We start from the raw sequence: 13,286 nt of genomic DNA, 5'->3' as shown, positions 1-13,286 counted from the left end.
GTTTTTTTTTATTATCATACTATACCCAAGCTTAATTTCACTGCTTTGATGTTTAGTTCACAATTTAGTATTTGAAACTAAATCTAGTGACTCACTAGTCACTATACTACTCACAGGGAATGTTTGTTAGTTTCGAGATGAACAAGCCAACAAAGGTTGTCATGTAATGTTTAGAATACACAGACCTTGTTGTCTGCAATGACTATAAAATGGGGAATTTTATAGTTATTGCAGACAATTACTCTCTTCTATCAAATAAATGTAAGCAGTATTGGAGGATTTCTTGAGTCATTTTTAACTCTTTTGCCCTCAGAAAGAAGAGCGTGTGTCAGAGTTGAGAAACCAGCTGTCGGAGCGACAGGCCCTACGATCCAGGAGAAGAGCATCCACTGTCACCAATCAGAACCACAGCTCTCCCCCACTCGCCATTACCCAGAGCGACCCCAGGTCCCTGGCTCATCCTCCGGGGTACCCCGTCCCCACCTCTGACCCCCACCCTATACCTCCAACGTTCACCAACTCTTCCAGCCTCTATCAACCAGACAGTAAGATCAGCCGAAATAACTGCCACACCAGCCGACTGCAGCTGCTCTACAAGTGAGAAAATGGCGAACAGTGGCAGGATGAGGACAGCAATGGGAATCAAAACTACATACAGTTGGATAAAATGAAGTACAAACATCAGTTTTAGTAATAAATCAGTATGTCTTGAAGGAACTGATGCCAAAACTCATTCTACCCAACCAGCAAAGACTGGAGTGGAAAGGTTAATATCCAAAAAAAAATCTTCATTGAGGATTTCTATCTCTACTTCTTTCAGTTTTTCTGAGCTAATCTGCGTATTATTTCTCTGTTGTCTCTGGGAGAAAAAAGGATGTACTTGCCTCTTGTTAATATTACATTTGTCATTTGCCAGTGATTTATCATGTGCCATCTGAAGTTTAAAAGAAAACCCTCAGAATTTACCTTTTTACTAAGCCCTGGTCCCCTCAGATACCGTAGCTAATGTAAATTTTGTCTGTTGTACCTGTGCAAATACAGTAATGGTGGTAGATTTACCAACAAAATTTGTAGTAATTCCAAACACCACGTCCTTGTCATTGGCCAAAAGAAGACATACAAAGTTTGTATGAGACCAATTTGATATAGTCGCCTGACCCCTACATTGCCAATATTTAAGTCTTGAGCAGGCTTTTTAGGTTAAAAAATTAATTAAATTAAAAAATAACAAATGACATTTAGTCCTGGATGCAACGATATGCATGTCCCTGTGTTTTCTAGGCTTGTTAACCAAACATGTTTACTGCCCCTTTTCAACATAGGAGCAAACACTGCATTTTTATTGCCATTTAAGACCAATTCTGTCTTTAAGCTTGATAAAAATGTATCCTTCAACGCAAAAGGAACTTTAAACATGGCTATTTTTTTATGAGTCTGCTAGAAACAAAAACAAGCTACAGAAAATAAACCTGTTAGTGATAAGTATCATTTTAGGTGAAATATACATGTGTAGTGGCTTTTAACTGTGTGTGTGCATCATGGTGATCTTCTATACCCTGCAGGCATTACTCAGGCCAAGGATGATTAAGCAGGGCAGCATGGTGGTAGAGTGGTTAACTGTGTTGCCTCACAGCTAGAAGTTCCATAGTTTGAATCACAGCCGGCTGCAGCCTTTCTGTGTGGAGTTTCCATAGGTATTTTGGTTTCCTCCCACAGTCCAAAGACATGCATGTTAGCTTCATTGGTGACCCTAAATTGCCTGTCAGTGTGAATGTGATTGTTTGTTTGTCTGTCTATGTCTCTCTCTCTGGTGGCCCTGAGGCAGACTGGGGACCTGTCCAGGGTGGACCCCACCTCTCAGCCAATGACGGCTGGGAGAGGCTCCAGCCCCCTGCTACCCTTATCAGGATAAGTGGTTAAAGATGAATGGATGAATTTGGTGATTAAGCCAGAGTCTGTCACCCAGGAAATAACATTTTCATTCCTTCACCATGAACAAAATATGCGAGGGGATACATAAACAATGATGCTAATTACGTAGCATTTGTCAACACATATGTTTTAGTAAACAGAGAGGATACTGCATCTTTGCTCTAAGTCAACAACATTAAAGGTCACTAACTAGAAATGATAAAAAATGCCTTGTTTACTTATGTTTGTAATCAAAAATCCGTTGTTTAAATCTTTATTAAGATTTTTGATGGTAAATCTGCTAACTTTATCACTGAAAGATATAGAATTAGAACTCAGAGCTCAGGAGACTTAACACCAGTAAGGGGAAAAATATGGCTTAGCAAAGAGACAACGGGACTGAGGTACTGTATATTGATGAAGCATTCATTATATCTGCACCTTACAACATTGCCTCCTATAGTGGTATTTACAGTACTGTATTAAGAGGCTGGACAACAGGCCAGATGATAAATGATGCCAGTTTGGTGAGAGTTGTAACCATAACATAATACGCTTTGGCATTTTCATTATTTTCATTAAATGTTTGATGGTTTTTTCATTGTTATTGGTCTCTGTTTAAAGAGACAAATGAGTTATTGTACATAGTGTGTTAAAGGCAGGCTAAATCTATGGATGGACTTGTAGATTTAGGGCTGAAAAGAGACTACTGTCAGGTATTTAGTGTATGAAGTATTGTGACTGCCACATTCAAAAGCTGAAGGAACATTACATTAGGGTAAGCACATTTATTTACTTTCCTTTATATAATAATTTTTTCCCTGTAAACAAGGCAAATACAAGCAGACATGAAATGTAATGGCCCAGCTGTCAAATGACACTTTCAAATTGTTCACCACGAACTGAATTCATGTCTAAATTAATAATTGTACCCTGGTCCGTGGTGTTGCATGCTAAAAAGATTTGTTTCTCGTTTAAGAAAACAACGAAGATGCGGCAGTACAGACCAACATTGGCGAAAATGTGATGCAGAAAGAATTTAAAATTGGCAATTCTGAATTTAAAATTCATAACTAAAACTCTATATAACTATAAAGTTTATATTCAGTTAACTGTATCTACAGTATGTATGTTTGTACTTTACAGTTTCAGTTTTATCGCTCTGTAATACTATTTTAGGGACTAATTTAGGACACAGATTTAACCTACAGTCTTTTATTTTGGGGATTAAACTGTCACCTCACCATTGTCTTTAGTTAAAGATAAGTCAGCAACATCCAGTTAATTATTTGGTCAGTGCACTGACAGCATAAATATTTTATCAGCATTGTTATTATTCAAATCAGGCCCAACAGGAACAGGAAGTGAGCTGGTCTTTTCAGTTCTTTTTGAGATATAACGTTACATCCAAAATACTGCACATGAACCACAAATGTGAATTTTGTTTTCATTTTGGTTCTGCTTTTTTTTTTTCAGAAGTCCCCCATTATGCTGCCTCCTTTTATATGTTCAGTTTATTTTAACAACAGCTCACATACATCCGTTGCCATTAATACAGACTTTCAAGTTATCACTGAAAGCAAAACTATCAGGCTGACATCAGATTTCCCCTGCAGAAGCTTCTGTGGCACAACATTTCTCACTGTGCTCTTCTGCTTTTGTTATATTACTTTCAAATACCTTTTTTTGTGGGTATTTTGAGGAAACACAGGCAGACTTTTTGATGTCGTTACATAAAGTGAAACTTCTGACATAAAAAAGTCTGGATTTGTAATAATAGATTAATGGAGATAACAGTGTCAGGCTGTTGCTTTTTAAAATGTGCCTATGACATGTATGTTGTTGTAAATTACATAAATAGGTCTCTCAAATATGTAAAACGAGAGGGCATTTAATGCCTTTAGTCATGTTCAGATGACAGATGTTGGCTTCAATATCTACACAGAACTAATTTGCAGTAAAATTAGAAATAACACTATACCAGTCTTCTTTCAATTATAAAAAAACTTTTCAAATACGAACTCAAATAATCGAGCTTAAAGCTGCTCAAAACAACACCAACACCAAAGGTAAATCAACCTTCTGTCAGACCAGAGTAATGCAGTATTTCAGTACTTTCCTAAAGCCTTGGTGCTGGGAGGGAATCTGGATAATTAACGTAACTAAGCTGTTTCACAATTTATTTTCTCACACTGCAGTTTGAGAATGATTGAATAATGTTTTACATAAAATTACACAAAAAGGTCACATTTTTGGTATTATAAAATTCATGGTCTGCAATTGAAGTATTATTTATATCAACTAAGCTACTAGTTCCTTTGCCATTACATTTCTGTCAAAGTTGCTTTTAAAGTGTTTGCTATTGTAATAACTTGCGCCTGTCACCATGGTAACCAGAATGACACTCTTTAGCATTATGTTAAGTAGGTTGTTTAATCAGCCTCCAAACTAAATGAGGCAAAATGTTCTTTGTTAGCTTAGTGCTGACCAAACTGCTATAAATCCTGCTATATGTCTGCTTAGCTAGGGTGTGATAACAATAATGATCTTAGTCAATGGCAGTCAGTAGAAAACAGGAAACAAACAGCAACCTTCACTCTCAAAGCCACACAATATTGATCTGTCTATTATGGCTCTTTAACAGCTTCACCGACATGACCACAGAGGCATAATTCAGAACGTTAGTAGGGGTCTAATTGCTATTGATTGCCATTAGGACAAACTACTAATGTTTTTCTTGTAAAAACAGTGTCTGGTCAAACCTGAACCAGAAAAATAAAAAAAAACTGATGAGCAAGGTACTGGTCTTGCTCTGCAGTTTCTTTTGGTTTTTGGGGGATTTTGGTTTTTTATTTGAGGACACATTTCAAAATGCCTTGTCCAATGGGATCAAACAAACAAACAAACAAACAAATAACCTCGCTTAGGGCAACTGTGGTGTAGGAGGTGGCGCAGGAGGTAGAGCGGTCTTCCACCAATCCCGCAGTTGTTGGTTCGGCCCTTGGCACCTCCGGCCACATGTCAAAGTGTCCTTGAGCAAGACTGAACCCCGACTGTGATTGTGACTGTTAATGGGTGAATGAGAAGCAGTGTAAAGCGCTTTGAGTACCAATGGGTAGAAAGGCCCTTTATAAGTGCAGACCATTTATCTTTGACTTGTCAGAAAAATAGTGTTTGCTGACAATTCTCTATGTTGTCATGGATTTGAGTAACATTTTGTTCAAAGTTTGTTTTATAAGCTAAAGACAAATTTTAATGCTAAACTTTATGATTGAGTGAAAGAAGTCCGTCTGCACTGATACAGTACCTCTCCTTGTGACAGTTTGATGAAAGTATACTGTGTGATCTCCACCTGAGATGTGGAGTTGCTCCTGACTTCCAGTTTAGTATCATTTTTTGTCTGTTTGGTAGCCCAGCCTGCTTCTTTAGCATGGGTAATCGGAGTTGTTGTAAGCACTGACTAATAACCACATTGTGAGGGCCAGATGTAGAAACCATGAGAACATTGTGCAGTGCTCCTGCAACAGTGAATATGTGTAAATATCTAGTGTATGTTTGTCTGTAATAATGTATTTTAACTGTCGAGTGTGTAAAGCAGTAAAGATGTCAGTGATGTTGAGAAAATGCACATTACCTGTAAATAATGATGATGTAAATACAGTAATGATGACATCCAACTTTGTGTATACAAGCTGTATTTCATGTGGTACAGTATTCAAAATATATTTCTATATGCTGTATATCTGATTTGGACATCATTTGAAATGTAAGAATAGAAATAAAACTGTTGTTTTACCGCAAAGTATCATTTCCATTCACTTTTGTACTGATTTTAGCAGCAGATCCACCACTACCATCCTGGTCTAGTCTGAAATATATCATGATACAGACATTATTATTGGTAGATGAAAGTAGATGAAAGTTTTCACTTGGGTGGATTAACATGAGATGGTTTGATTAATAACCAATTATAAGCTTTTATGGTTTATGGTTATAGCTTATATCAAGCAAAACACACTGATATATTATGCTACAAGATGGTGGAATGCAATACAAATAACGCAATGAAATGGAACAATTTGAGGTATACACTTTGAAATGATACAAGGTATATGATATCATATGATATCATATGATATCATATGATGATATGATGATGATTAGCTGGCCTGTATGATATGATACATGATATCATATCATGTATCATATCATACAAGGCAGGTAATGAATGTACAAGACATGTTTCTTCCTTCTTGGAAGTACAAAGCTCCTCAGAAAAAATATCTTAAAGGGCAATTTCACCAATTTTCAACTTGCTTTTTATGTCTTTAGTTTAGGGTGTAAATGTACATTAATGCTTTTAAACTTCCCTCTGACTTCAATTCAATTCAATTCAACTTTATTTATATAGCGTCAATTTACAACAAAGTCATTTGAACGCACTATTAAGATGTATAGAGAGAATCCAACAATCCCCCCTTGAGCAAGCTCTCGGCAACATTGGAGAGGAAAAACTCCCTTTAACGGAAGAAACCTCCAGCAGAACCAGGCTCAGGGTGGACGGCCATCTGCCTTGACTGGTTGGGGTAAGTGGAAAGTAGAGAGAGAAGAAAAGAGCAACAAAAGCAACAACAAAACATTGGGCAGGTTGGTAGGACCAGTAGCTGTGCACTAGAAAACACACAGCTCCAAAGCTGTGGACACCTGCAGAAAGGGACAGAGAGAGGGAGACAGAGAAGGAGAAAGACAACTACTGGAAAAAACACACAGAGTTAATGTCATACAGTGGTGACAAATTTGGGATGAGAGGAGAAGAGAGAGGGTCAAGAAGAGGAAAGGAGCTCAGTGAATCCAGTGGTGGGTCCCCCAGCAGTCTAAGCCTAACTAAGTATAAGCTTTATCAAAGAGGAAGGTTTTGAGCCAAGTAAAGAGGGTGTGTGCTTCCTGAATCTGAACTGGGAGCTGGTTCCACAGGAGAGGAGCTTGATAGCTGAAGGCTCTGCCTTCCATTCTACCTTTGGAAATTCTGGGAACCACAAGTAGGCCTGCATTCTGAGATTGAAGTTTGACTGGGAGGATATGGTACTATGAGGTCTTCTATATATGATGGAGCTTGATTATTTAGAGCTTTATTTATAAGAAGCAGGGTTTTAATTTCTATTTTACATTTCATGGGAAGACAATGGAGAGAAGCTAGTGAAGGTGAAATATGATCTTTCTTGCTAGTTCCAGTCAGCACTCTTGCTGCAGCATTTTGGATTAATTGCAGGCTCTTTAGGGAGTTACTGGGGCATCCTAAAAGTAGGGAATTACAGTAGTCCAACCTAGAGGTAACAAATGCATGGACTAGTTTTTCGGCATCACTTTGATACAGGGTGCTCCTAATTTAGCAATGTTCAGTAAGTGGAAGAAGGATGTTCTAGAGATTTGTTTTATATGTGAGGTAAAGGATAAATCCTGTTAAAAAAATAACTCCAAGGTTCCTTGCAGTAGTACTGGAGGCCAGACTTATGCCATCTAGAGTAACAATATGGTTGGACAGCATATTTCTGAGATTTTTGGGCCCAAATACTATGACTTCAGTTTTGTCTGAGTTCTAGAAGTAAATAATTATGGGACATCCAGGCCTTTATGTCTTGTAGGCATACTTAAAGCTTGATTAACTGATTTTTTTTCATCTGGTTCCATAGAAAGATATAGCTGGGTATCATCAGCATAGCAGTGGAAATTTGTGGAGTGTTTTCTAATAATGTTGCCTAAAGGAGACATATATAAAGTAAAAAGTATTGGTCCAAACACACAGCCTTGTGGAACTCCATAGCTAACCTTTGTGTAACCATGGTGCAACCAGTGTTCATCACTAACATGAACAAATATAGATAAAGATAAATAAGATTTAAACCAACCTAGTGCAGTTCCTTTAATCCCAATTTAATGTTCCAGTATCTGTAATAAAATGATGTGATCAGTGGTATCGAATGCAGAACTAAGATTTAACAGAACAAGTATAGAGACGAGCCCATTATCTGAAGCCAAGAGAAGATCGTTGGTGACTTTTACCAGTGCTGTAATTGGATAAAACACCTGGTCAAGACAGGGTTTTTTAAGTAATGATTTGATTACAGCTACCTTATAGATCCCTTATATATCCTTGAGCAGTCTAGTTGGAATAGGGTCTAGCAGACAGGTTGTTGGTTTAGATGAGATAATAATTGAAGTTAGCTCAGCGAGATCTATGGGTAAAAACCAGTCTAAGAGGGACTGGGACCTTATTTATGATTCTAGCACTGTTGTACATGAAGATCTATCTGTAATATTTGGGGGGAGGATCTGGGGAATTCTCTCTAATAGCTACAATTTTATTCATAAAGAAAGTCCTGAAGTCATCGCTACTCAGAGTTAACGGAAATCTAGGCTCAACAGAACTATTGCTCTTAGTCAGCCTGGGTACAGTGCTGAAAAGAAACCGGGGGTTGTTCTTGTTTTCCTCTATTAAAGATGAATAATATGCTGTTCTGGTATCACAGAGAGCTTTTTTAAATTTTTTTCCAGGCTAAATGAGATTCTTCTAAATTTCTGGAACGCCACTTCCTTTCTAATTCTTCGTGTTTCCTGTTTTAAGTTGCGTGCTTGCAAACTACACTATGCAGATCGCCTCTTCTGGTTTATTGCTGCCTTTTTCATTGGGGCAACACTATCAAGTATTGAACGTAGCAAGGCTGCAGAATAATCAACAATATAATCAACTTGTGCAGGAGTAACATTAAGGTGGCTACTTTACATTGTATTAATATATGGTGAAGCAAATAATGAAAGAATCATTTCTTTAACTTTGTTTACAGCTTTTTCACGTAAGCATCTGCTGTAGTGGAATTTTTCCCTAACTGCTGTAGAGTCCATTATTGTAAATTCAAATGTTATTAGAAAATGGTCAGACAGAAGAGAGTTGTGAGGAAATATAGTTAAATTATCCTTCAATTCCATATTTAAGGACAAGGTCTAAAGTGTCACTAGGTGTGACTTCAGTATATTAAAATATTTCTCAACTTCAAGCTGAAAAACTTCTCCAGATGACATCACACGCAGGAGTTTTTCATCATTAGGGGTTCAGACGATGTCATCTGGGGGAGCCCTGGAAAAGCAGTTTGACCATGATTACAAACTTTATCTTAAAGATATATTGACGTTGTGAAGTCACAGAAAAGTTTAATGGCATTTATGTACATGCACATTAATCAGGTCAACATTTTTATATATCCAGTACTTCAATTTCTGACCAGAAACATACATCCTATCAGCCTCAATTCCAAAAACCCTGTTACAAATTGAGCAAATCCCACTATAAAGGGAAGAGCAGATGAGTTTCCACCACACTGGGTCTTTCTCAGTTTGTTTGGGAAGGTGTTTCCACTGACACAAGCTGCGACATTTGCACAACATGTGACAGTGACATATGATTTTGTACATCATGATTTGGAGATATAGAACATATTCTTAAGAATTCTTTATGTATAAAGAAAATTATTGAGGTCATAGTGGGCAGTGGAGTCATACTGGAGTGTACTATTATGACGTTTTTGCCCCCCTCATTCTTTTTAAAATAGGTCGCCAACACATAAAAACCACCTCTTCTTAAAATTACCTCAATATTAAACAGAGAGTAGAATTATCACCTTTCTGACAGCTTCAACTTAAAAAGTGAGAAACATTGTAACATTGTAAAAGCAGAATTCATGGCAGAGCTGCTGTGTTGGATTACATTAGATTGTACAGGTGGACCTTATAAAGTGGCCAGTTAGTGTATGTATATTGTCTTTAATAATACTATGAAGGTTGTGTTTTTAACTAGATATTATTCACACTCTCAACACTTTGTGTATAATAATATTCTTTCAACAAACCCCATGTTGTAATGTAGACTTGGTGAACTGGCTCATCAGTTCGCGCCACCTCCCTTTTCTCTGTCACTGTTCTGTATGTTCACAGGGCTGTTAGACACTGGGTGTCATTCATGTCCAAATTTTCATGCACAACCCTGGTGTGGTGCCAGGGTTCTAACCCTGTCAGAATCACAAGGTAGTAGGCACATGGCTTCAATTTTCCATGTATGTAGTTTTTAAGGACATGCAGTGGTGATTGCTACATATACGACTTTTCATTTTCATGTCCATTTGTTGTTTACTTTTGGTCTCATCGTTATGAAAAAGTGGTCGCCCATGAATATTCTTAGGAAAAGTGTATGTTGGCCAACAATCTGTCTTGATAAAAATAGGTATAAAGCTACATTTATTCTTTAGCTTTTTTATAGCTAAAGAATAACCTTGGTAGTGAGTTGAAAAAAAACAATGGTTTCTTTTTAAAATGGTTCTAGATAAAGGTCACAACCACAACTATAAAGAGATTCAAAAGGATTTCAGTATGACCACAGAGAGATGCAAATTACCCACAGCAGTCTCCAAAACATTTCAATAAAGTACATTTACATTTCATGTGTCAAAAGTGAAAATGAAGAAATGATGGAGGAAAAACTAAAAGCCCAGTTTGTTCGCACTCTTAGATAAATACTTTCCACTGCGGATACCTGGTGATGCTTTTTGCTGCTGGAAAAGGAAGCAGGGGGATTACCAGACTACCAGGGAGTTCCCCTCCTCCCTTCCACTGGTGGAGCTGTGGAGGAACTGTTACTACTCCGGAAAGTCTATTTCTACGTTTTAAAAACATCACTGTAAATGAAGAGTACAGACTCATGCCATCTTATGTAATACCAGGGGTATAATTATTCACTGTCACCGATGGTGAGATTACAGGAGGCTTCTGTTAACTTTTGATTAAAATAGTTCCAACCCCTGCTTTCAAAAGAAATTATACAACAGTTTAGCAAAATGTCTGTCAGGACCATCATGTGTGGTAGGAAATGTCATCATAACACTGCCTTTTATAGTTTTAGTGATAACCCCCATCTGCAAAAAAAAAAAGGGTATCATCAGAAACTTTTGTGTTCAGTTATAAATACACGGCTTAAATTTAGGTTGATTACACAGCACCTATTAAAGTGCAGCTGGGAAATCCAAATTTGGGCAAAGGCTCTTGGTAGAGCTATAGTTGGACAATAGTATAGTCACAAGAAAATGGGTATGCTGTATTTGATGGGTTACTTGCAAATTCAAAAGTATACAGATTACTATTTATTCATTTTATTCATTTTTTATTCATTTTCATTTGGTAATTATTTACTCACTTTATCAAAGTACCATAACAAAAGGTTAAAATAACAATTACAGTACAGATGGATTGAAGTAACTTAACTTATTAGATTTTATTAGTGTTAAACTGGGCAACGAAGCTGAAAAGTCTTAAAACATAATTTTACACCATTTAAACCTCCTAACAGCCCTCAACACTGACTATTGTCACACTACCTGTAGATGATTCCTCAGGTTTGACATGGAGCATTTTCACTGCTGGTAAAAAGTGTTGCTCTCCAAGCCCCTTTGATTTCAGAAGGAAAGTATTATCAAATTCCTACCAATAAAACACCTTCTATTCCAACAACATGCCCATGTGACTTGGTCAGCAGCCTCAGGTTATTTGGCAGTGTGCACTGATTAGATTGGCGAATGAGAGGAGGTGGAAAATCAAACAGGAGAATTAATAAAACTCAACACTCAAAATGTGATTGCACACAGCCAAATAAATCTTTGCAAATGCAATTTAATTGCATATTTTTGTCAGCAACTGCAACTCATATTCCATTTATTTTGTAACTAGATTACATATTACATGTAAAATGTAATTACATGAACATGTTACCTGTGCAGGTTGTCCAGAGTCACCCAGTGAGAGCTGGGAGAGGCTCCAGCATCCCTGCAACTCCTTCCTTACCTAACATCATCAGGAGTCAGTCTGATTGAACTTTGACCTGTAAAATCTCATGGTTCTTCACGAGAAGAGGTAGAATATGTTTGTGGTATAATTGCAGTGTGAGCACTGTGAACTACTGCTGTTGGCCTGCTAGATTCCTGCAGACCATATTTACAACCCTACACACACTATTTCCTGTCCTCATTTTGACTTCACTATGCAGATACATAGGGCAGATTTGGGTCTGACTGCACTGGAAAATGTATGATTTATTTATTTTTGTCCTTTCGGCTTATCCCGTGAGTTCAGGGTCGCCACAGCGGATCATTATCCGCATGTTGATTTGGCACAGTTTTAATGCCGGATTCCCTTCCTGACGCAACCCTCCCAAAACAATGGAAGGTGCTGAGAGCAGAAAGTTGTGGTTGTGAGCTGGTTTGTGTGGTTACGTTTGGTTACAAAATTAGCTGGCAGTTACATGTACCTGATTGACACACAAGTCATGACATATCAAACTGAACTGACGCTATGTCTTTCTGCCAGAACAGCCTGTGATCCTGGTCCCTGCTGCATTAAATAGACGACCCTGGGGTGTGTATGTGTGTGTGTGTGCGTGTGTGTTTTCTCATATTTAGACACCTATCTGTTACACATGTTGTGTCTAATTTGCTCAGTTTTGCTGACTAGTTGTATGACCTGTCCTTTTAGAACCAGCCTTCTTCTCTTGCTGCCCCCAGGGTGTTTCCACTTTTCCTCCTCTGTCAACCTTCACACCCAGCTGCACACCTGTTCCCAGTCCCCTCATCAGTTCCCCACCTGACTGTACACAACGGCACTTTGAAGCGGTCAGTGCCTCTCCAGCCGATGACCTTTCTAAATGGTACTCTGGGGAACAGCCTGCCCTTTTTCTCAATCAGTCAATGCTTATATATTCAAAGTGCTTAACTGTACCCTCAGGTTGCTGCCACGTGCCCAGATACTGAAATAGTGTAGCATGGGAGAAGCTTTCCTTACATGACCTTCGGTGATGTTATTTTTCACTAAGCTTAAAATTCTTAAAATGCTAAATATCTTTAAATAGAAATGTTTTTAAATGCTGATCTTAAGGACTGATAATGTCTCACCACATTTGCCCAAAACATGAGTGTGCTTGACACTTCCCAGTTTGTAGTGGTAATACACACATGAAATTATAGTCCCTTCACCTGAGTGGTGACAAAAATCTGAGTGACACTGAGCATCAAGCAAGAAACAATAATATGGTCCAGTTTGTAGCTGGAATAATCTCTAATATTTTAGTGATGGTCATCTGCTTCATCTCGTCACACATCACGACACAGTTTAATTCAGAAAGATTGTTTTTAGTTTTTTTTAACTTCCTGCAGCCTGAACCGTTCCATCTCTATATTTTTGTAATGGTACAGCTGCTCTTATCACACCTCACTGACATACACCAATCAGGCATAGCATTATAATGATAGTGATAATGATAATGATTATGATGGTTATTATTA

The 13,286-nt window shown here is 37.8% G+C and overlaps 1 protein-coding gene across 4 annotated transcripts in view; it reads left to right on the top strand.

Annotated features, from left to right (window-relative positions):
- The window catches only part of gabbr1b (gamma-aminobutyric acid (GABA) B receptor, 1b), a 159,300-nt gene extending 153,587 nt beyond the window's left edge, over nucleotides 1–5,713 (top strand). For all 4 annotated transcript variants that reach the window (XM_067509892.1, XM_067509882.1, XM_067509902.1 and 1 more), the window contains one exon: nucleotides 314–5,713. In XM_067509892.1, the coding sequence (XP_067365993.1) occupies nucleotides 314–601 (288 nt within the window). In that variant the 3' untranslated portion in view covers nucleotides 602–5,713. The remainder of the gene's footprint in view (nucleotides 1–313) is intronic.
- The last annotated feature ends 7,573 nt before the right edge of the window (nucleotides 5,714–13,286 follow it).

This window comes from Channa argus, chromosome 1, assembly GCF_033026475.1.
Source record: "Channa argus isolate prfri chromosome 1, Channa argus male v1.0, whole genome shotgun sequence".
In the NCBI taxonomy this organism is placed as follows: Eukaryota; Metazoa; Chordata; class Actinopteri; order Anabantiformes; family Channidae; genus Channa; species Channa argus.
The sequence above is the reverse complement of the archived record's forward strand: the minus strand, read 5'-3'. Positions and strand labels throughout refer to the sequence as shown.